The 25,644-nt window shown below is 37.4% G+C and overlaps 1 protein-coding gene across 21 annotated transcripts in view; it reads right to left on the bottom strand.

Annotated features, from left to right (window-relative positions):
- The window catches only part of MBNL1 (muscleblind like splicing regulator 1), a 190,710-nt gene that overhangs the window by 4,382 nt on the left and 160,684 nt on the right, over nt 1-25,644 (bottom strand). For 10 of the 21 annotated variants that reach the window (XM_036017566.1, XM_036017577.1, XM_028504989.2 and 7 more), the window contains 6 exons: nt 15,122-15,379; nt 13,912-13,965; nt 12,880-13,033; nt 5,589-5,624; nt 4,809-4,903; nt 1,797-1,871 (listed from right to left, as the gene is read on the bottom strand). In XM_036017566.1, coding sequence (XP_035873459.1) covers nt 1,815-1,871; nt 4,809-4,903; nt 5,589-5,624; nt 12,880-13,033; nt 13,912-13,965; nt 15,122-15,379 — 654 coding nt within the window. In that variant the 3' untranslated portion in view covers nt 1,797-1,814. The other 11 variants (XM_028504992.2, XM_028504993.2, XM_028504991.2 and 8 more) reach the window with 9 other exon arrangements.

The following is a 25,644-nucleotide window of genomic DNA, read 5'->3' as shown; positions in this document are numbered from 1 at the left end:
TGACCAATCATCTGTTGTGCACACAGACTTTAAGAGCCTAAACTTCAATACAGATGAATCCACTAGTTTTCTAACCATTGGACGTACATCCATGTGCTGTCATTTCTTTCACCTTGGATTACTGCTAAGAAGTAGTTACATATACACATCCACACCTACCCAACTGACTATAAAGGCTTAAAACATTTTTTAAACATGTCACAAGAACTCTTCTTACAAACCTACATAGGACAAAGTAACGTGCTTATTCAAACATGCGGCTCTTGTTCAGAATAATAAACCTCACGATCAGAACTGCATGGGCAGAGCTTTGAGCAGATGGAGAAGTTGCACTCAGTTATTTAATCCACGGCTGCAGCGTGCCTTTGGTAGTACTTCTCAGACACAGCCTATTGTTTCTCTCTTAAATGGCTCTCAGACTTTGCTGCCCTCTTCTTCACGAGCTCGAACTTTTGTCCTGCCCTCGCTGTGGGTGATTATCACGAGGGCCTCTGAACTGGTTCTCTGCCACCATCTCCTGACTCAGCAGTGTCTCTTCTCCTGGGTAGCCCAAAATCCTACCTTCTCTCTATAACTACCTTGTTCGTCCAAATTTCCTTACTTTCTGACTATTGGAGAGTGGCTCCTTTACCTTTGTTCCAAGGAAAACTTATTCAAACCTCTCTTTTAATACAGTGTGCCAAAATTTACATCTCTGTTGCACTGTCTACTCACCTTTATCTCACTGGCATGATGACTCACACACAGTAGCACCCACAAGTCTTTTGCAAGTGTGGTAATGAAGACACGTGAGTGAGAGGAAGCAACAGAGAATGATCACCCACCTTATTTACCAGATGCAGGTTTAAACGTTGTGGCTCTTTTTAAATGTAAAAAATAATTGCTGACATACTTCTGAGCATACAGATAACTTAGATGCATGGATACTGAACAAAATATATCCACTGAAAGTGAAAAATAGCCACCTTTGCAAGTGTGGAAGTCAGCGTGCCTGAAGGCAGACCACAAGATTTTCAAGCCATTTTTGAACAATGGCAACATTTTCAAAAGTGTAAGATCCTCCAAGGTAGTATTTCAAAGTTCATTTAGATGTGCATATGTGTATGTATACATATGTGTGAGTGTGTGTATATATTTAAAGTCAGACTCCATATTCTAATGATCCTGTGTGGTGAAACATGGAGGGAAGTAGGTGCATGTCCTCATTTAAGATTTTTGGAATAAATAAATAATAAAATAAAAATAAAATAAATGAGGATGTACAAAATGGATCCGGAAACTACTGCCTCTGAGCCAAATCCAGCGTGCTGTCTATTTTTGCAAACAAATTTTCCTGGGACACGGCCACACCCTTTAGCTTAGGAACTGCTCTGGGCTGCTTCCCTGTGGCAGTGGTGGAGCTGAGGGGCTGCAGAAAGGACTGGCGGCAGAGACCCTGTGGGGAACACGGCTGAAACTATCCACTACCTGGTCTTTCAAGGACAAGTTTGCCAGCCCCTGATCTACGCCTTCTGTTTAGATTTAAGTCATTTTTTTCTTCATACTTGTGCTTATTTCTAACATGAAATAAAGACAAAATTTATTTTCCCTAAGTATTATGTATATTTAAGTGATACTAATATATTTATTACAAATTTGTATGATAAAATTCCTCACAACCCACCTAAGGAAAAAAAAAATATGAATTCTACACAAGTATTTTCTCTAAAATTTTGCAAAAAAATTCCTAAAATGCATTACACAATTATCTTAAAAACCACCACAAATATATACTATGTATTATACAATAAACTTACTGTTTAGTGATGAAAATTCTACATCTGGGTAACATACTTGTGGCTAGTCAGATGTTCGGCAGATATTATGGGTATCTAGCAAATAAAAAATCATTTAATGAATGATCCATGCAAGCAAGCCAACAACAAGAGATGAAAACATTTTAATATTAAAATTTTTAAGGAAAGTGAAATTCAGCTGTGAGGTGATAGTTCTTTATCTGGTCAATGTAACAGTAAGTTAATATAAACTTAATGCCAAAGTAGCAACTCGTTTTTTAAAAAACTTGGGTGTTAAACGCTATTCTATGAATGTTACTGGACTTTAAGAAGTAAGAGAAGTAAAACTACCAAAAATTCATGCAGAGCAGTCATTGAAAGAAGCCCTGTTTGTTGGCCTACACACGCACGCACACACAGGGACCACCGTGGTTTCAGGTTCCCTCCCGGTAACCCAGGAATCAAAGTAGGAAATGTCTGGCCTGCTATTGTGCAACCAATTTCTAACATATTTGTGTTTGACTTGTGGTGTCTAACTGTTTCTTTTCCAATTTAAAACACCAGGGAGGAATCGTAGAGTAGTCTTTCAAAAGAACTGGGCAAGAGCATACATTTACATCAAAACCTATTTCTCCATCCCGGTGGCACATTTTTTGTGTGTGTGTATTTTAAATGGGCAAGAGAATTTTTAAAAACTTGAGAGAAAATACAATAAGAAACCTATAGAGGTGACTTATTTCAACAGTTCCCAAAGCCAAGAACTCCCAACATGTAGCCTGCCTCTCCTCCACACCGGAATATGCCTGCCAACCCAGCAGAGGCAGCGCAGCGGACTGAGACTCGCGGAGGGCTGAAAGCACAGGCCTCACACTGGTGACCCATTTCCTACTGTGTAACCTTGAGCGAAAGCACTTAATTACCCTCTACTGAAGTCCCTTTATCTAGAAAATGGCGCTCGTCCCATGTCGGCAAATTTGATGGGGGCACAGTGAGGTCACATACAGGAAATCCTTGTCGTCGTCGTCGTTGTTTCGGTTTAGATGTCTTAGACTAAATGCAACATATTACAATCCACGGTCTGGTGTGTAAATTAATATGTCTCTATTTTATTTCCATTTCTCAGCGGACATCTTTACACAATTGTACAGCATTGGCAAATGGCACGAAAATGTGCTCCAAGCATAATGAAGCTTCTCATACCATTTTTCCTGCTGCTGCAGGACAGGATGTGGCACCCAACAGTGTAGAAGCATCAAGGATGGGGCTGTCGAAACATACCAAGGACCTTCAACACCAATCGATGCAGATGAAGGGCCAGCTATAAACTTCTGCATGCATGCAGGCTGCATTTTGTGGCATCAGCTATTTCCAGCATCGCTAATGTACTGTAGGCATATACATATGTATGTATATGTAGATATAATATATGTGTGTATATATATATCCATTTCCTTTTCTTTCTTTTGGTTGTAAAACAGTATGAAGACCCAAGATTATGCATGAAATGGTCACAGCACAATGCAAAAAGTAAAGTGTCCCCTACAACCCAGGTGGCCAAGGGCATGTCGAAATTTGCTTTGCTATAGTTCTGCTTACACCAGCAATTCTACAGTCATACATGGTACGCACAGGAGAATTCAGCATCATTGATCTACACCATAAATGGATTGCCTTGAATCCATTAAGAAATTTCTGCCATAGGTTACTTACTAACATGCTACATATGCACAATCTAGCAGTCTTGTAAATGAGTCTGATGGGTTAGCATGAATCCAGAGCTATTTTGACGAGCTTCAGTAAAACTAACGATCTTTGTCAAGTAATGTTTAAGATATATCCATTTTGGTTTACTGTTCCTGAAAGTTTTTAATGGCCATGCTAACAGCCTAGAGGTCTCTGACAGTACACAGTGTGCTACTGAAACAAGGGCGGCTATTTCTCAGAGCAATAACTGCACATTCAAAAGGCACATAATTGGTCTTCTCTTCCCAAAGGGCAACAGGTTGATTCCCATCTGATTCTGATTCTTTTGAGATCCACTTGGCTATGTTTAACCTTAAGTCTGTGGGTTATCTGAAATCTGATTTGGCTCTCAATTTTTTTCATATTTTATTACCCCTATTGAACTTTGCTTTCATAACAAACATACTGGTAAAAAACTACTTCATATAAGTTTGACTGTAATTCAACCAATATTCTTTAGAACATAATTGTAAATAGGATCAGAAAATGCTCCTTGAATCTATGTCAATTTTTCAATTTTAAATATTTCAATAATCATTTTCTTTTAAATAGTCATTCTCATATATCACAAAATTTAAATTTCTGAATCAAACTACTTTTACTTAAAAGTAACCTGTATAATCGTTATGTTATAAACTTGTATGGAACACAGAATTGATTTTTTTTTCCTTCATAACTCCCTAACATTAATGCTGGGCATATATATATATATGAAGGGGTTTTTGTTCACTTAAAGCACTAAGAACCAAACTTAAACACAAACTGAATCTATTTTGAATATGTAATTGGCTTAGCAAAGAAAACTATCACAAATTTATAACAAGCTCTATTTACAAGAGTGGTCATTTGTGGCATATGTTTCACATTTAAATATTGCATTTTTTATTAAGAATTTAGGCAAGAACTGAGAAATTGTATATACCAGATACTTATAATATAAAAACCTTTAAATTAAACCGACATTTTTGACCCGTCAAATTACCTACATGATTGGTTGAGACCAAATGAGAATTGCTTGTGTAAATATCATTTTAGTAGCTTTAGAAATGGAGCTGCAATAACTTCGGAGCACTTATAAATGGCAAAAAAGCATTCTGCTGCTCGTCATAGAGAGAATGTGTAGGCCAACAAGAGGAATCTTTGAAACCCCATGCTATTAAAGCACCCACCACAGCCCTCACGTACACACGGGTCCCACTGACCTCAATGGGAACGCCACGTGCGTAAGGGCTGTCGGATTGAGCCCTATGAGAGTTGATTTTTAAGAAACAAAGCTGTAAATTAGCAAACCTGGTTGGCTGTGGCTGTTGCAGCGAAGGGAACACTTGTGGCAGATGTTGTTGCTGCGGACACAGTGGCTGGCGTAGCACCGTGCACCATGGGAACTTTCGGAGGGAAAATCATATAAGCAAACACACAGAAGAGTGTAGCAATATGGAAACCATGGCAACATGGAGGAGATAATTGGGCATGGTATTTATCACAGCAATAAGCCATGTGACGGGACATCATCACCAGCGAGTGACATGCAATCACAGCGCAAAGCAGGACAACATTCCAAGGAGAGAAGGGGAAGGGGGACGAAAGAGAAAAAAAAGGGGAAAAAAAGCTTGTTACCATCAAATCAAGAAAATTGACACAAACAGGCTTAATTTGCTAAGTTAAAAACAAGAATTTTATATAGTGCTTTATAGTCAGACATTAAAAATCTAAGTCAAAACACAGATATTTACTTCACATAATAGTTAACTGTTTGCATGAAAGTAATTTTTCTTATTTACTATTATAAAAATATACAATATATTACTTTAACGAGATAGAATTTTTTACACACCAGAACTCATAGTCCAATCAAAATCCACCAAAGGCGACTAAAGGAAAAGTTGTGTGTAAAGAAAACATTTATGTGCGTCCATGTCAATTAAATAGAAAATGGCATTTAATTGACAGGTGTTAGTACAAGGAAATGGACTTGCCCAATAGATGTAAGTTAAACTTAGCAGTGGATTTTGAGGGGCTGTGAGGTGCACCATAGGTTTAAGATAATCAAGAAACAAAGCTGGCACCTACCAACACTTGTAGCGGGTGTCATGCACAATATTGAGCCTGCCCATCATGCATTGCAACAGGAAGGTGGATTTGAAAAGGGAAAAGAATTAAAACATCCCATCACACGTGTAATTAGGAAATTCATTTGAACAAAGAAGAAAAATTGTTATTATGGGAACAGTGGCATGTAACTGTCAGCACAATCAAATCATACAATAGCACAGTGATCAATTAGAACTAGTCTCGAGTGAAGAATAAAAGCCAGTTCAACTGTGTGCTGGTACACTATGTTTCTCCTAATGGTTGCCTCTAAATAAAAGCACTTTGGAAAAAATTTCAACCTACTCAATTCTTCCAAAAATAATACTGCAGTCCATTTTGTTTTAACCTGCTTACTAAGCCACCTTGCAGCACTGCCATTTCTGACTTGAACACAGGAATGCCTTAACGTTTTCTTGATATTGAGCGCAAGTTAAATAATTGGAAATGTTATTATTAAAATACTAAACAATTCAATGCACAAAACTGACTCAGTAATCTAAGAAAACCAAAACATTCATTTTTCATTCTTCTGGTCTGATTTTCCTGTTCACTATAGCAGCAACCACACAGACATGGAAGAGGTTGTGATCCACACAGCAATTTTATTTGGAGGGACACCAAGCAATAAATTATGTATAACGAGAAAGTGAAACTTCTGCACTGCTTTAGCTTGGAATTTAAATGTAGGAAGAATATTTAGGGGCCATATACTTTCATATATTTTGAATTGGTTTACTTAGTAGGTATCTGGGAAAACAGACTAGTTTCATTGCTGGTTTGGACCCTCAGGACTTCCTAGAGTAGCAAATACTATATAAAATTTCACACACAAAAAATCAGTAATTAGACTTTAATACAAACCCTGAATGGGAGATAATGAAAATACATACATTACATATATGGTGTTAGCACTGATGCTCACAATTGTTTGACCATGATGCTAAGTTAATTATATACATGTATTTTTCCCCTGTTCTCTTTGACAAATAAACATTGAAAAATCTAATCTATTTTACCTAGTACAGGGCACTTTCCTGCATACGGAACCATTGTTCTTTCTCTAAAGTTATTTTAGACTGCTAGATTTTAAAATTTCCAATGATTTTATACTTCTATCTAAAACTTGGCACGTCCTATTTACATACTAGCAGCAACTGGGATGAACACTTGTTAGACAATGTCTGCCAATTGAGCCTTGTCAGAGATAGCCCTACGGAACAAAGCTGCCATTGAGAGCCACGGATTACTCAACTGGCAACCCTGGAACAGCTGCCATTGGTCTGTTATCCAATGAGGCTGTGGGCACAATGAACAGTGATTAAACTTGGTAATGAAGCTAAGGAGACATCCTCTCAGGTGGAGTACTGTAACAGCGATAGGCATTATTTAAGACACTTGAAGATTCCTCTCATTTGCTACAACTCCTGAGTCGAAGACTTGGGAAAGATAACAAAAACAAACCAGCGATAACAAAGACGTTGATTTGAAACAGGAGAGCAAGCAAAATTTAATACTGTAATATTGGGTCTAGATCCTGTGAAATCATTATCCTCTGATGGGAGGGCAAGAGGATGAAAAGACAAATGAAAAAGAAAAATGTGGTATTTTCGGAATATTAAAGCCTGTTTAAATACTGTATGGGCTGCATGTTTTAAATTTATTATTTATTATTATACTGCAATTTGCCTATTATATTTCACCCCATGCATAATTAGCCTGCACATGATGAAAATGAGTTCACCTCACCCTGTCTCTCTAAAACCCTGAAGATTTTATAACTTGAATTTTAGTTTGAGTTACCTTCTTCATTACCATTATAGCCAATGCACACAGTTTTGAGAGGGATTTGCAGCAAATAAATATAAGGCAGCAATAAAAATACTAGCTAGGGTGCAATAACTCACAAATATGAAAACATAATGCTGTAGGACCCACTTACCAAAAACAAAAATCACTTTTGAAATGACCATAATATCCATCTTAACATCATATTGTTTGATTTATGAATATAGATGTGCAAATAGCCAATTAAAGTTTTTTTCCTCGATTTTCAGCACAAGGCCAAATTTAAGCAAATGGATTTCTCAATTTCAGATTTCCCTACTAAGATATTTGCATTGAAAAATGTGTTTCTGAGGAATGTATTATTTTAATTACATTCGACTCTTAAAATTAAAATTTTAATCAATCTGTATGAAGATATACAAAAAACAACTAGGAAGAAATTTTACAAATGAGATATATCCATAGTTAAAATTATTTCAAGGAGAAGACAAATAGAAGATAGAAAAAGAATTATAATGTATATTTGGTTGGAGGTTTGAATTTAGATGTGATAACTAAAGTTTATTTAGGTATATTAGGATAAAAAGTATAAAGCTGATTTAAGGTCTTCTAAAAATAATTTATATCATCTAGGATTAAAAGTTCATAATAAATTGAACTATTTTCAAAATTTATATCCAAAGAGCCACAGTGTTATATAATTTATCCCTGTTTCTATTCAATCTATTGAATTCTGCTCTATTGAGCTATTAAATTCAAGAAATAATAAATAAAACTTAGTGCTTACTATGTTTCAGCTATTATTCTAAACACTTAGACCTGCCAGTGAAACTGCCTTAAGAGTATGTGCTATCATATTATGTTTAAAACTCATTTATGCATAACCCTATAAAGTAATGAACATTATTATCTGGCAGAGTTGCAATGCGGGCCGACGCCTACACTGACTGAGGGCAATATGCTTGCACAAGAAAGCAGAGGTGGGCTTCTGAGTGTGGCAGGTAGGACAAAACGGTGAGGGAGAGCAGAGAGGACAATTCCTCCCGACTCCGGGGAGGAGGGCAGTCTGCAGGGTCCATGAGCATTCAGGCATGCAGCTTGTTCTCTCACAACAGCCCTGTAGGCAGCAGGCTTTCAAGGGAATGGGCTGTTTATGAGTCCGGGCCACTTGGGTAAGAAGGGTGGGTGGACACAAGGCAGACGTAGAACCCCTGGAGTACCTGCCTTCAAGAAATCTTGGAAGTATGGCCAGTGACTACATTAGCAATGACAGGTGGTGGCTGAAGATGAAAGAATGGGTCATCTGAGATTACTGGAAGGTGGATGGGGTCCTGGGATCCCAGTAACACCTAATATTTCTATCAAACACAAGGAGATTAGTCTTTAGAGTGGACTGGGACTTAATATAAACTCAGGAGTATATCTGATATAAGTAAAAGTATTTTTTAGGCACCTTATTTTTGGGAGTGCAGTTCATACCTACAACAAAAGTAGGCCCTGGATTGTGCTCAATCTGTGCAAAAAATAAATTTAGTCTTGAAGGGTAAAGGTACAAAAATTTAGTTTCTATCTGAAATTAAAAAAAAACAAAAACAAAAAACTTCCAGGCAAACTTAAGCTAATCCTTATTTTTATCTTCAAATGAGATGGAGGGTGTGAAGCACTAGTAGGTCTAGTTCTATTAATTCCATTCTCCCAAATTCTTATTTAGGTCTCCATGAAGACAGCTGGCAGATTGTGAGAGCTAACCCAAGTTCACCTGACCTGAGTTCAAATTCTATCTAAACCTCACACTCCGTGTAATTTGCAGCCAATCATTGGACCTCTCTAGGCACAAAATTACTCTTTGGTAAAATGGTAATACTAATGCCAACCTTTCGGGGTTGTTGTGAGAAAAAATAAGATATTTGTATAGAAAACACCTACTGCAGTGTGGCATGACACAAACCCTCAATAAGAGGTAGCTCTTTTGAATAAAATGTGTGAAACAAGGTAGCCTGGGCAACAGGGAATTGTGGGACCTAGACCTAGAAAGCATGCACACTTTCTAAAGAATTTACATTTTGTTTTCATGTATACATTTTTAGACAAATATTTCTGGATTCTAGATTTAGTTGATCTTAAGTTAGCAATCCCTAGTGTAAATACTGGTACATGACGTGACATACAAGAAATGTTTGTTGACTGAATGAATAGACTGATGGATGGATGGATGACAGACGGACATGGATGGATAAATGGGTAGGTGTGCAGATGGGTGGGTAGATGGAAAATAGGAAAGAAGAGAGGAGGGAGGAAGAGAAGGGAGGTAGTGAAGGATAGATAGATAGATAGATAGATAGATAGAAAGAAAGACGGATGATAAAATGAATGGATGAATGCATGGATGGATGGATGGATGGATGGATGGATGGATGAATGATGGACAGAGATGAATAATGCCTTATAACTCCAATTTTGTTCTTAAAAATTATGGTATATACTAGATTTTTCTTAAACTAGCTGGCTGGCTTGCCACTGAACCATCATCACCTTTTGCCAGCAAGCTGGTCTGCATACACAGTCACCTGCTCTAAGGATTTAGACAACCATGCTTCACTACAACTTCAGTATCATAGGCCTTCATAGCCTTTAAGTTATTACTGAAGCAACAGACTACAGAGCTCTAAAACTCTAAGCCACAAAAAAAGAAATGATTTCTGTTTCTTCCTGGTTTCAATAAATACTTCAGAATATACCTTCCAAATTATTCTACTGTGGTCAGATGGGATGCTTTGATCATACAATTCTTCTGTGTGCCTGTGGAACAACCTAGACTTTGGAAAACAAGCTTGCTTTTCTTCCAGGTATCACATATGGATTTTCTTTCTTAAAGCGTATTTCAAAAATACTGAGTTGGTTGAAAAACTTCAGAAATTGAGAGATTCCACATATAAAAACCCAAATGCCCACAGTATCTAGAAAAAAATTATATGTGGCAACACGGGACATCAGGGGCATCACATCAGGTTGTGCAGAGGTTTGCACAGCCACCCTGTGTTCACACAAACTATCATGTAAATGGAGCCACAGGCGTGCAGTGCACAGCAGGTACAACCTGCCACGCAGGTACTCCTCCGGGCAACGAAAGCCTCAGTCTGAACTTTGACCATCTCCATTGGGCCTGTGCCCTCCAGGGCCCCTCAGGCCTCAAAGCCCCCAGTTGTTCTCTGCCTTGGCTTATGGATGTTTCCTGCCTGGCTCCGGAGTTTCTATCCTCTGCATTAGGTCTGTTTGCTTTCTGGCTATCTGACCAGAAGGTTTGGCAGAAGTAGAGATGGGCTACTATTTTAATGTTTCAATGTCATAGGGCCAATTCTTACGCAAACAGGCACATATTACAAATAACAGAAGTATTTTTAAAGAATGATGTAGGCACTACCTATTCTGATAGTGTCACTAATAAAGGTTAACCAGTAGCTTAAGTCCTTTAAAACGGGGTTACAAAGAGTGTTATTATTATTATATTACTATTGCAATCATTTCATATCATATTGATGATAAATATCAAGAAAGAATCTCTGATGCAAAATTCATAAAAATGCAAATGCATCTTAAATTTTTCAGCATATTTCAATACATTGTGGCAGATGTTATTTAAATTGATAATGCTAAGTTTCTAGAATAGAGGGATAAGCATGGTTCTGATTTAAGAATGTGCTTACTTTTTTTCCCTGACTTGACCCTTACCGAGTACCTTTTGCTCCCCTACCCCCTAAGCCATTCTAGGAAAAGCCTATTGTCATCAATAAGGGTCATCATACAATTAATGGTTATACTTATCTAGAAAACTACTTAGTCATCTGAAGATGTTGTTGGAGAAAATGCAAAATCCATTTAATAATACAGATTGTTTTAGCTTTCTTTAAATAATACATGGAAGAAGTTAGATTTGTTTTTGTTTTTAGAATTTTAAATGGGAAAACTTCATTTCTAACAGGAATGTTTTAGTCAATGAAATAAACTGATAACATAATTTTAAAATTCTTCAAAGAGATTATAGCAGCTACCTATAATTCCCTGAAACTTTGTCTAGTGATCTGACTATAGAAAACAAATTGATGGATCATTTGTTAGAGACAGCATAAATTTAGGGCATGGCAATTTTTACAAGAGCAAAAAAAAAAAAATTCTCAAAATGTCTGGAAAACTATGTTGAGGGAAAAGTTTTAATATTATAAAATGTAAGAGAAATATGATTTTCATCTCAGAATGCAAAAAGTATCCTACAGATCTAAATGATTTTATTTTCACTTGAAAATGAACAAACTTCAATTTGATAGATGCTATTTCATGAGCACAAACATCATTTACCACGGTGTATAGAGCATATTTCAATTACCATTGAATATTACTACATAGTCTATATATGGATGACCAGTTTCCAAAGATGTACTGCATAAAAAGTTGTGCTTAGCAGTGAAACTAATGTGAATATAATTTATTCTTTTTTAATTATTCAAAAATAAATTATCACATTCCCTCATGGCATTATGAACCTAATGCACTATCAATAGTATAAATATACTAATGGGTCTGCACCTTGAAACACCTAGTCAAAAATGTATTAACCTGACTAAAAAAAATAAAAATTATTTTATTAGAGAAGTCTCCAAAATCACAGTAATATTTTCTTAAAGAAAGGTAGAGAGGTAAAGAAGAAATGGTCTTAGTCTCTGGTTAGCTGAATTTCAGATTATAAGGAGTTTAATATGTATTTTCTAAAGTTAATGAAGAGCAAGTTAAAAGAAATCCAGGTGATCAAGTGACTGATTATAGTTTATGTTCTTAAACTGCACATCCTTGTGACAGTTCTGGAGTATGTTTATGTGACTAAGTGGAAACCCACCGAGACCACAAATGTATGACTCAATAATGCATGTCAACGCCACTGGGCACTTGCGGCTATTCCAATATTAGCTTAGGGGCCATGATGACTTTAAGCAAGGCACTGATTGGTACTGATGAGAGCACTTTTAAGAGCTCTAGCCCAGAGTCAGTTTTTTTATTCTCCACCTTGAAAGCAAAAAGGCTGAAAACTCAAAATCAAAATCGGTGTCATTTCAAATAATTCGAATTAACTCTCTGCGATCACGGAGGCAAAGGGGTCTTACAGCAGGACAGTGTCATAAAGTAGCTCGACAGACATACAACAGTTTTGAGTAAAGAAGAAAAAAGAGAACTACATTTCAACTCCAAATTACACAGACAGAAATAAATACATACGACATCACTGATCTTTCATCCGTGTTTCATTAAGCTAAAATTCTTAGTTTTTAGGGAAAACCACGTGAGATCACCCCAGGTAAATCTTCACTGTTGACCCTCTTACCTTCCTCCTTATTCACGGCTAACCACAAACTGGGGGCACGGCTGGTTACCTACTCTACCGGGAGAGCTGTGGGCGCATGTTCGACTCACTCACTAGCCAACGCGAACCCCTTACCTGGTGGGAGAAATGCTGTGTGCTGTTGTAACTGCATGTTGGCTAGAGCCTGTTGGTACTGGAAGATACCAGTGTTAAAGACTGCGGTGGCACCGTTGGTTTTTTCAAGAGCAGGCCTCTTTGGTAATGGGGGAAGTACAGCTTGAGGAATTCCCTGTTTAGTGAACGAGTATAAAAAACAAATACCAGTAAAAAGAGAAAAAGAAAAAAGAAAAATCAGTTGAAGGCTAACATTGTTAGGAAGCATGAGCAAGCAGGCAGCAGAGCACTTAACTACCAAGAAGGGAAAAATCCAATACGCAAAAAAATTTTAAAACAAAGGCAAGATAAAAGCTTTAAAGGAAGCATTATTTTTGACCAAAAAAAAAAAAAACCCAAAAAACAAAAAACCCACTAGTATATGAGCACATGTTATAATGTGTTAAAGTGTTTTAAGTCCCATAATGCTTCAGGCTTTCTCTGAGAAGCCACTGACTTGGGAAAAGAAGAAAAGCTGCACTGTGAGCTCCATGAGGATTGACAAGTATAAGCAATGTTAATAGTTAATTGTACAGAGTGAATGAAACAGGTAAAATAAAAACTAATCCCACTTGGCTCCTCCCCCCCCCCCCGCTCTACCTAGACATGCAAATGTCCCAGAGCATGCAAGTTTTTTTTTTCTTGAACACTGAACTATAAATATTAAAAAGTAAATAATTCTATCACTAAAGCCATGCTAACCAAATAGGTACATAAATATACAGTCAAAATACATTTTTAATGTCCTTGAAGTATTTCATTAGAACGTTCTACAATGTAGTTAAACTGAATGTGGGCTGCTGGGCTTTCAGAATCTTTCATTGTATGATATCCATCCAGGTACTTAAATTACAGTCTTTCCACTAATTTTGTCAGGAAACCACACTCAGTTTTTCATTGTACTTTGCAACTTTATAACAGAAAAAGGAATATATACTTTAAAATCGATTAAAAAAAAAACTTGTATCTACAACAAAGCTACATGCCAAGCTAAAAGGTGAAAGGTCATAGTACCAGGTCAAAGGTTGCCTCGAGGGGTCGCTTCAGTGATTTGACAGCCGACTGAGTCTTAATTAGCAGGCAGCGAGCACATGATGGCAATGGGCCAGTGGGGTTCAAGCGCATTAACATAAACAGCAAGCAGAGGTGCATCATGGGGGCAGCAGTGCATTTTTGGGTAGGTGAGAAAAAACAAATAAAAAAACAAATCATCGGAATGCCATATACAACGAATAACAAGACTAAGCATGCACAATAAAGGCACTACTGAGTTGTTATTGGGAGGATAACTCCTCTTTGTAGTTAATTACAAACAAGATACTCTAACAGAAAAAAAAAGAGTGAAAAGGAAGAGAGGAGGAGAGAGTCAGCCTTCTGTATTTTTGCTCAAGTATCCATAAACAAACACAGAAAAGACCTCTCTCGTGATTATTGTACTGTGCTACGAAATACCACACAGTGCTTTTTTATGACTAATTCAATGGTCAAGTCATAGTCATATCTTTATGTAAAAAAGGGGACAACATTAAAACAGCTAAGCAAAGAACAAAGAATGGGCTCATTAAGATCGGCTACTAGATCACATTAAAATTTACCTTCAGACTATAGTGTAGGATCTACTCCAAATGATCCCATTTCTAACGCCTTGAGCACTGCTTTCTCCTTTCTAGACAATGGCATAGTCAAGCATTTCTCACTTTACAATTATGTTTATGCCACGACAGTATTTAAAACAATCTAGATAGTGTACCATTCAAAATCTTGTAGCTAATTCTAAAAACAGTTACGTTGAAGCAATTCTCCTAAGTAGTGTCAGCTTATGCTACTGTAAAAAGCAAGATCTATGTAGAGAGGAGTCTCAGTGTGTGGAAGAGCATACCACGGCTGAGTAGATGGCACACAGAAATAAGAGCACCGAGAATGGCAATATGGTTAAACTGAAAGGGAGACAGGTGTTCCTTACAGAGTAGAAGTTTCAGAAACCCTACATCCAGAATAAGACAGAGTATTAAGAGTTAGGCCAAAGGTAGAGAAGCAATGTGAACCATCTGAGGAGTTACCCTCACTTTTGGGAACAGTAACTTCATTATGCATTGTCTGGGATACCTGAACAAACATATATTCAGCCAAAAAAAAAAACAAAACAAGTTAATAAATGAAGAGCCTGTAGTCAGATATACTTGTTCACTTCGCTCACAAGGAGCGAGGTGACGTGTCTACTCACCATGGCAGCTGCGGTGGCTGCAGCCTGTGCTGCTGCAGCCTGGTTGACCTGGTATTGGGCAGCCTTGATCTTGGCTTGCAGATGTGCGGGAGGATGGAAGTATTTGCACTTTTCCCGAGAGCATCTCCCTTTGATGTAATCCATACACACGGTGACTGTGTTGTCATTGGTGTCAATCATTGTGCTGTCAGCAGGGTGAGCAAACCGACAATCGTTTTCTCCTCTGTTGCAATTGCCACGCTGGTACTCTCGACACACCTGCAAGGTCATTAAGTGCATGGGGGTCAGTCAAAGTGGACAAGTAGAAACTTTCTGAAGATTTTCACTTAAAGTGCAAGACTGGTGAAAGGAGGCCATGGAGGAAAAGGGGAATGATATTTTGCAAACAAAGCACAAAATATCTTGGAAAATTCCTACTTTGATATACAAGTTATAACCAATTTCAGTAAAATGTCCATGAGCAAGAAAATGCCCTGATGCTACTAATTGTGTTAAATTTCTAATATAAGATAGCTGGATATATTTGTCAATTACAAATATAGGGAATTTAAGGAAAAAAGTAGTACATGACAGTAAAGAAATCTGGCAGACATCACTTTAAACAAGTGATCCAGGTTAACATTACCGGCAACAAGATATTCCTGTACCTGTTTATGATGCACCGGAAAAAGGGCACAGCATCGCTTGGGTGACATGGCTGCGGAGAATGCTTAACCTGAATTTAATCGTGAGGAAACACCAGACAAACTGAAATGGAAGGATGTTTTCCAAACTAACTGATCAGTACTCTTCTGAAGGGGCAAGGTCATGAAGGACACAGAAAGGCTGAGGCAGTCCCTGTCACGGGTTTGACAGCTCTGGAGTCAGGGAAGGAAGCTGATAAGACACATGATGAAATTTGATTAAGCCCTGTCAATTGGTTAAGAGCAGCATATCAGTGCTAATTTTCTGGTTTTGTAAATGACCCTGGTTATATAAGATGTTAATATTTAGGTAAATTGGGTGAGAAATATGCAGCAACTTTTTGTTCTGTTTTTTGTGCTAATCTGAAATTATTTCTAAGTAAAAGCATAAAAAGTAACATTTAATAGCTTTTTAGTAAAATGTTTCCAGGAGCTGTTTTGGGGATTTTTTTTTTTTTTTTGATCATTAGAAATTTACTTGGTAGTTATATAAAGCAGATGGAAAATGATTAGTTTTTGTTATTGTGAATTTGTTTTATGGCTACTAATTTTGCCATGGGAACATGGAGGAAAGTGAAAATGGGTTATTTTGCATTAATTTGCTCAATTTTTTACTCTTACTGTTAAAGTTTGTCATGGTGCCTGCTTCTATGAGGTTTCCAAAACAGTCTTCATTTGGGATAGTTTGACCTTTCTACCACAAGAGGGCCACCTAAATCACACATTGTTCTTTTGATATTTTTCCTGTTGCTACTTCAGGCTACAATGAAACAGTTATTTTTCACTCTTTTCACCTACTGGGCAAATGATGACCCCAATCACTTTATCTATTGGTAAGAAAGAGAGTTGGGAATACTTTTACTATCAAAAAAGCAAAGGTTTCCTTGGATCCTCATACATAAAATGATCACATTTAATTCTAGATCTTCCCCCATTATATGCATATCCCATTACTGAAGAAAGCACTTTCTTTAAAAAGGACTGTATAGTTTGCATCATGCTCCTTCTTAAAAAAGAGCACTATAAGGACATCTTGTACTATTTGGAAATCTCAAACTAGCTAACAATGGGCCAACTCTGTTCACCATCTCCTTCAATTTGTTTAATTTAAAAGTATTTATTGAATAACTACTATTATGTGCCAGTCACTCGGAGATATCAAGCTTACAAAAATGACTTGGGAAGTTACAAATGACCCTGTTTTAATCCATTTCATTTGTCTTTCTGACCACCACCACCACCACCACCAAAATGTCAGGGATAACCAGGAGGTTATAATTCAAAAAGCAAAGATGGTAAAGCCCTCATCCAAACCTATGGTTCCCTATGCAGGCTAAATACCAGAAGTCGCTGGAAGCAGTCTGACCCACACTCCCCCAGTACCTAACCAACATTCATCGAATTCAACATAGCTGGGAAGCCAGATATACATACATGAGAATAAAAATCTGTCATGTATATAGATGGAATTCATGAGAAAGTGACACTGTGATAAACAAAAACTCTATTTTTCTGTGCAAGTGAATCTGTGGACACGGCCTTACCGGACAGGACACCCACAGTCCTTGCACTACTGCTCTACTGCTCTGAGCTCTCCCGCCGCGCCTGCTTCTCCAATAGGCTTGTGGAAAAGCCGTTAGCAAGGGACCTGACGCTCTGCTTCTCCACTGATCTTGCGCTTTGCCAAATTGACAAGAAAGAAGATCTAGAGGTAGTCTGTTTGTAGGATCTTTAGTAACCATTAAAATCAAAGATCTGCCATTTTTCTAAAAACAATTATGGCAGTGCTGGTGCCAGAAATTTGAGCATCATTCTCCCAAAACATCACCTAAGTGCTGGGCTCACATTGACTTTTTATTTTTCGATCTCAATGTTCTTTCTTTTCTGAGCGATGTGAACTTAAATTTGGGTTAAGTGAAAATGGTCATTCTGAGATACTGTTTCATCCCTCCCCATTTGCTTTATTTGGGTGTGTGCAGTTTGTATAGCTCTATTTATTTATTGTATTGGTTTATTTGTAATACAGTTTTATTGTAAAGGTTTATTATGGTTTTGTACTTGCAAGGCACCTTTAGAGAAAAACCTAAAACAAGTTAAGGCGGGTTGATAACTGGCACTTAGCTCAGAACCGAGTCTGATGCCAGCCTTTTCTGAACTTCAAAGAATTTAGTCAAATGCTTTTGCATGATATGTGTTTGACTGTTTCATTTTTTTTTCCAGCTTATGGTTTCTCTTGACATGGGAAATGGAACAGAAGAAATGCACTGAAATAACTGTTCTCCCATTATCCCTGTCTTTGAAAAAATAAAGAAGTAAAAATATCGCTTGTGAAAGCCTGTGCTTGTGGGAGCTGTGGGCTGGAGAGGCTGGTTGGGCCTGGTTTCCCTCACAGATTCCAGAAAACTTTACACTATGCTGATCCCCAACAAAAATCTCTTAGAGGTAGAATTCTATTAGCAAATTATAATTGACAGACAAAATTTCATCTGGCAACTCAAATCGGGATAAATTGTACAATTTATGGCACTGCTCAAAAATTTGGAACACAGAAGGTAAAATTAAATTTGAAAACCCTAACATATAATAGATGTGTACAATATAGGTATCTCTTTTGGAGACCACGTAAGTCATTTCCAACATCCCCAAATACCATAAATATTGTAAAGAATACATTCATGACTCTAGACATTTTTTTGATCAGTGTCTAAGGATAAATGTGCAGAAATGGCATTAGAGGATCAACAAATATAAGTACTTTTTATAGTTCAGTAAGTGGTCTTTCAAACCTAGATTACAATAATTCCATCCATTTAGCTAAATGCATAATATGCTTCAATCAAGAAGAATGTTGGTTGAGTCTTTTTACTCTCTAAGTATTAAAGCAGGATTTGTTATGTAAATCAGAAAAGCCTTATATATTTTCATACAAAATGAGTAAGAGTTTGCTTTCAAGGTAAAAAACGTCATTTCAATGAAGATATTCACTGAAAACACTTAAAGGCTACATGCTATTTCCAGAAAAACATCTATGGAATAAAAAAAAAAATCAAAAGAGAAATTAATCAGAAACATTTCCCAAAGAAATGCAAATTAATTCTGTATAAAGCTTCTTCTGCTAATTACATAGCAGTACTACAAGGAAGAGAGAAAACAGGTTTACACTCAGCAATTGTGGGGTCTAGTCCCTACACTTCCCGGCTGTGGAATCGCGAACACTACGAAAAGGTAGACAGCTTAAAACACACCACACACATCTGGTTAAAACGGGCAGTTCTGTTATATGACCTCTAATTTTATATAAACACGACAGGCATTTTTAAATGGTTGAAATAATAGCTTTTGTAAGTAGTATTAAATTCATCAGTTCTCCGCGCAAGCTAAGGCATTGGGATTCTAAGGAAATGAAAGTCAGCGTTTGAACTTATTCAAAACCAGCCAGTCAGCTGCACGTTCTTTAAGGAGAGATCCCTTTCAGTAACACGAGGTATGCTCGCCACAGTCAACTCACTCGCCTTTAGAGAATGGCATCCAAAAGCAGAAACAGGAGGCTACTCACAACAGGACAGGGACTCTGTCCATTTAATAGTTGGGAAGCCAATTTGAACCCAATGACCAATATTAAATAAGGAATTTATTCAAAGACATACACATACCTGTTGTTTAACAATAAGTATCAGGGACTTTATTTTCTATTAACTGGAGCTAACACAACACATTAAAAAGGTAATGCTGGATAATCAATGATTCTTATAAATCTCCACAGCATTACTGGTCAAGAATATACAATTTAATGCAAAGGAATTGTCTGTTATTTTCAGCTAAAAAGGACTCAAATCTCCACATTTTAAAATTCTGGTGATTAGGGGAAGTGAGCTTAGGTAACTGTATTCAACGTAATCTCATGATATGGTATCTAGTTTCTATTACCTAAAAATTATACCAATTTGGTCCACCTGACCCTCATTTCCCCTCTTTTAAAAGATGAAGGAAAAGGCACCCATTTCAACTATCTCACAGGATTTCTGTTGAGATCAACTGGGCATTTTCTTTGGAATCTACAAGGCAGAGCCCATAATTATCTGCAGGTCAGAGAAAAGAAGCGTATTTCTACAGATGGATGATACAGCTAAGATTTTGTAATTTGACTTCATGCAACAAAAAAAATCAAATCTGAATATACAGCAATGACCAGCAAAAGAAAACTTCCCACTAAATCCACTGTTAAGTTATAATTTATTCATTCCTATGAAAGAATGTGCAGGGAAATACAAACAGCTACAGGAGAAGCTTATTAATATGTCAAAATGCTCAAACCTGTAGTTACTTTAATTACTCTTTCTAAATAATTACAAAGATGGAGCAATTTTAGCGTTAATTTCCATGAGGAAATTAGTGGAAGGACAGCAAAAATGAGTGGCCACGCCAAGATCAGCCATCACCTTATTAGAAACAATTTACAACTCTGTCATCTGTAAAACAAAGTGAAACTACTCACAAGATACAGAGACATAGCACATTGGATATTTTAAATGAGGGTGGAAGTACACTTTTAAGAACTATTCTAAGCTTTATTAGAGATTCTAAAAATAATTTTAAACTACAGGGTCTGGCACAAATAACGCCCCTTTTTATTACAGAATCTCTTATTACAAAATCATAAGCATAACATAACGATATCACAGTCAAGCACACCATATGATATTTTAGGTGAAATGTTCAAAGTAAAACTATAAACTATTACACCATATCATTACTCTACCAACCTCCACTCAAACAGGCCTTACTTCTGCTGGACCCTGTATATAAACCTGTGTGCACAAAATTCTTGACATTTTTTTAGTAATTTTCTAGGACAACCAAAGTATCAAATAAGCAGTACCCAAGCATTTTCTGCAAAAACACAAAATTCCAATAATCCTGTCAATAAGACCTTCTTTTATTAAAAGCATCTGCTTTTTCTAATCTCATTTTTCAAAGTGAATGTCTTTTATATTTAATAGATCATTCCAAATCCATTAAACTCCTATAAAAACCCCAATCTAAGCATGCTTTTACTATCACTTTAATCCTCATTTAGCCTCACATGCTGCTTATTGATTAGTCAACAGGTCTCATATTTTTTGTCATATAAAAAAATCAGTGAGCCCTGGCTGGGTATCTCAGTTGGTTTGAGAATTGTCCCGATACACCAAGGTTGGAGGTTTGATCCCTGGTCAGGGTCAGGACACATAATTAATGCCTCTCTCTCTTTCTCTCTCAGCCCCTCTCCCTCCCCCTCTCAAAAATCAATCAATAAAAAACATATGATAGTCATTGGAGTCTTCTTTGTCAATATTTAGTAGCAGCATCCAGTACCAGTGGCCTGAATTAGAAATCCATGTCACGATTAGCTCAGTAGAATAAAACTTTCAGCACAAGAATAATCTACTTTAAAACAAACTCTATCTGAAAACATCAAAAGCCAAGCTGTTTGTCCACCTTTCCTGAATTACTTTGTATGTTTTTCTCATATAGACTGTTGACATAAAAACAATACTGCTAACCGAATGGAAATCTTTCACCTTCCTCAGCATCTGAAACGTGCGGCCACTGGTTTGCTTTTGTTTGATGCTAATGCTATTCCATGGTATAAATTACCTTAATAATCACTGTTATTTACTAAAACATTTTACTATGCTGTTCATTATGGTCTCAGCAACTTATATGGTAGGATGCTGAGTGAATTGGAAGAGGCAGATTTTTAATTCAGATTCACAAATAACTGTTGCACGAGGTAAACGGTGAAAAGTCGGGACGTCAAGAAGAAATGCTGGCGTCCATCCAGCAGCGGAAGTGTTCTGTGAACTCTCCATCCTTAGACTTGCCTTGCAGATCTGCGAAAAAGGGCCCCTGTCCCCACGGACGGCCATCCGAATCAGCCTTTGGCAATGAAGCCCCATATTTGTAACAATCATCCCAAGGACTGGGGGCAGAAACAAGACATCATATTGTGTACTCAGAATGCTCAACATTGAAACATGTTGCCAAGGAGAATGCTAACAAAAGCAAAAAATGTGTCACGTTTTACCTGCTCTGTTGGATCACTCTAAACTCTGCATGAGCGCACGTGTCTGTGCTTAACTGATGAGCTAATCGACTGTCTGACTGATTCGTTGGTCCATTCATTTAGCGTGCTACCGGGCACCACTCGAGAGGCTGGCCCTGCTCTGATGTGGACCTTGTCTCGTGGTCGATACGAGAGCAGCTGAGAGATTTCAGAGATACCCTGCACATCTACGTGAAAGCTGGTCAACAGTTCTTCACTGGATATTGTTGAATACATGAGAGAGTGGATGCGTTCAGGGGTCCTTTTTGTACCATGAAAAATTACTACGTTTCTCAGCAATAAGTCAAACAATGATTTCCTGAATTATTCTTCATAGTGAAGCGGGACAATGACTAACACCTTTATCCCTTTCCAGTACCTGTGGATTTTAAAAGTTTCTTAAAATAATTAGTCAAAATAAACTACTGCTTAGAAATTATAGAAAAGTATTCCAAGGTCAAAAAATGGAATTTGAACAACCATTATAACTGATATTTAAGACATTTGCTCCTCATTAGAGAACATGATGAAAACTGACTTTTACATATAGGAAGTACGTGGCTACAAAGTCTTTTAAAGGAAGTCCAACGAAGAATGGACAATACGAATGCTGACGTAAACCTTGTATGTGCTTTACATACACACATAAACTCCCAGCAGCTTGTGGCTGGCATCACAAGGAAGAAAATGACCTACGTATACCTAGAATGTTTTGACAGCAAGTGATCTTAGAGATTTATCTAGTACAATCCCCTAATTTTATATGTGAGGAACAGGAAGCTCAGAAGACATGAGAAGCTTGATCCAAGCTTACACACCTAACCAATTAGCAACACCACTAGCACTAACCCTTGGATTCCTGTTTTCCAATTTACCATTTTTTTTGTAGGATCATGTTAAGTGCTGTAAATACATGTCAGTTCATGCAAGCAATTATGTAAGAACCAGAAGGCTGATAAATCCCTTTTTAAATTTCTTTTTTTTTAAGAGTTTTTTTTTTTTTTTATTTTTAGAGAGAGAGGACGGAAAGGGAAAGGGAGAGAGACATTAATGTGTGGTTGCCTGTCAAGCACCTCCTACTGGGAGCCTGGCCTTCAGCCCAGGCATGTGCCCTGACCAGGAATTGAGCTGGTGAACCTTTGTTTCACAGGCCTGCACTCAATCCGCTGAGCTACACCAGCCCAGGCTACATTTCTGTATTGTCTACCAAGTTGTAGCAAAAAGAAGATAGCGGCAAGAAAAAACACCGGCCAATGTTTTACTGATTTAAATGTTTTCGCCTCAATAGGAATTCGAAAGTTTGAAAATGTACTGCAGAGCTCCTTGAGGAAAAAAGCAGAGCACAGATTTAAACCCTGAATAATGAAACATGGGGCCTGCAGCAAATAAGTGTGTACCTGTACTGCCATGTCGTTTGTACTTCAGTCTGCAGAGCAATGAGCAAGGGAGGAAATAACCTGAAGATAAGAGGGTCTAAAATCACAACTGTCCAGGAGGAAGACGTGCCCCTTAGCTTCTCATTGCAGTGGCCTCACAGGTTGTCACCGTGACACTGGATCAGATCCAGTACACGAGAGGAAGACAGGAAGCTGTCCTACCATCGGGCACTTGGATAAGTGGTGTTCAGGTTAAAAAGGAAACAACAGTCGATGCACCAGTAGCATAGCAAAATAAGACAGACAAAATACACAAAATATAGCTTCTCCCCTCCAAAAAATAAAATGAAGCAACAGAAGTTTTCACTTTAATTCAACACCGTATGAAATATAATCATTTATAGACTACTTAAAATTGTGAGAGGATTAGTGTAGAAGAGTTCTAACCACACAGCTCAGCCTTTTAAAAAAAGAGTTAAATGGGTATGTTCTCAGTTTTTATAATACCATTTCTTATCAACAATGCACTAAAGTTCATCTCAGGCTACTTATGTGGTTCCCATTAATCAATGATTATGATGAATTATGAACCCAGGGTTTGCTTCAGAAAAGTTGGTGGAGCAGGGGGGTTCACAAGTTGGGAGCATTTGATAAATTTTAAGTATTTAAAATTTCTTAAATTTGCCCTGGCTGGTGTGGCTCAGTGGATTGACTACCAGCCTGCAAACCAAAGGGTTGCCAGTTTGATTCCCAGTCAGGGCACATGCCTGGGTTGTGGGCCAGGTCCCCTGCTGGGGGCATGCAAGAGCAACCACACATCAATGTTTCTCTCCCTCTTTTTCTCCCTCCCTTCCCCTCTCTGTACAAATACATAAATAAAATCTTTTAAAAATGTTTTCTTGAATTTCCTCCTAATATATCTGGAAACGGCATTATTAATGAATGAATGAGTGCAACTGTGCAAAGACAAACCCCATACAAGTCCAGGTGCATCTCTCTGGCACACAGCTGAGTCCCGTGTCCACAAAGGGTATGCAACTAGATCTCAACGTCCTTCCTGGGTCCTGCTTACAATAACCATGTAACTAGCAGTCTTTTCTAAAACGTTGAAGGAAAGGTAAAAAATAAGCCTAAAACAAACAAAACTTTAAAGAGTATATGGCAGCCAAAATTTGCTGCCTCCTCTTTCTGCTATCACCTGTATGGGATGGGAGAATAATATAGTGTTTAAAGGTGGAATTCTGAGTTCATACCCCACTGGGATATCCTACCTTTGTGACCTTGAATAAATTATGTCACATCTCTCCCCATAAATTTATTACCCTCTAAAATGGGGTTAATGATGGAATCTTCCTCAAAAGATTGCTTTGAGGGTTAAATGTGTGATGCATGTAAAGGGTTGACTCTGTATTTGGTAGATAATAAATATCCATTAAGTATCAACTAGTATTATTACCATCAATAACGTGGTACCAGTTAGAACTAGGCTGAAATCTGAGATCCTTTGTGCAGCATGCAATGAAACTTGACAAATAAGAAATTGGTGCTTATTAAATAAATTGTTGCCAAACTGATACATTATTAGTGTCAATTATGTTCACACAAAAGCCTTATCCTGCTGTTTTCTCAGTAACGAATACATGCAAAACTTCGTATCATTCGGTATTGCCTCACCCCAACCAGGGAAGAGGAGAGGTCATTCTGTTCTTTAGTTGGACATGGATGTCAGTTTTTAGAGCTTCATGGACAGTAATGTTGCCAATTCCCTTCCATCTATGCTTTGCCAAATCCATTAATTTATAGCCATGTTGAAACTCAGAACAACAACTTCAATGTAAGATTTATATCTTTAATCTTTTTCATGTAGCAATAGCAAAGCACATACACCTGATGATTCTTAACTCCTGATTCTTGACTCTAGGACTTAGGGCATCACCAATTGCAATTAAAAATGTTTACAAGAGCTCACATCATAAACAAAGCTGCCTTGCTATTCCAACCAAAATATAGTAAAGCATATGAGGCAATTTGCAACAATATAAATTTTAAAGTGCTTTAGAGATAGTAACTAAGTAACATCTTTTTGAGGACAAGTACGAGGGGACTGATAAAATTTGTTGTTCTTAATAGTAACATTGACAACAACAATAAATATTTAAGAAGCATTTTCTGGGTGCCAGGCATTTTTCTGGCTCTTGGGGGTGCCATTATTATCTCCATTTCAAAAAATAAGGACACTGAGGCACAACAAAATAACAGGCCATCTGACCCCAGAGTCCAAGTTCTTATTCGTTATATTACATAAGGATGTTGTGGCTCCTATGAACATTATACTCATCAAATATAGCATACCTGTATTCTAGTGATATGCTCCAAACA

Source organism: Phyllostomus discolor, chromosome 2 (genome assembly GCF_004126475.2).
Source record: "Phyllostomus discolor isolate MPI-MPIP mPhyDis1 chromosome 2, mPhyDis1.pri.v3, whole genome shotgun sequence".
Lineage (NCBI taxonomy): Eukaryota > Metazoa > Chordata > Mammalia > Chiroptera > Phyllostomidae > Phyllostomus > Phyllostomus discolor.
Note: the sequence above shows the minus strand (reverse complement) of the source record. Positions and strands in the feature narration are given on the sequence as shown.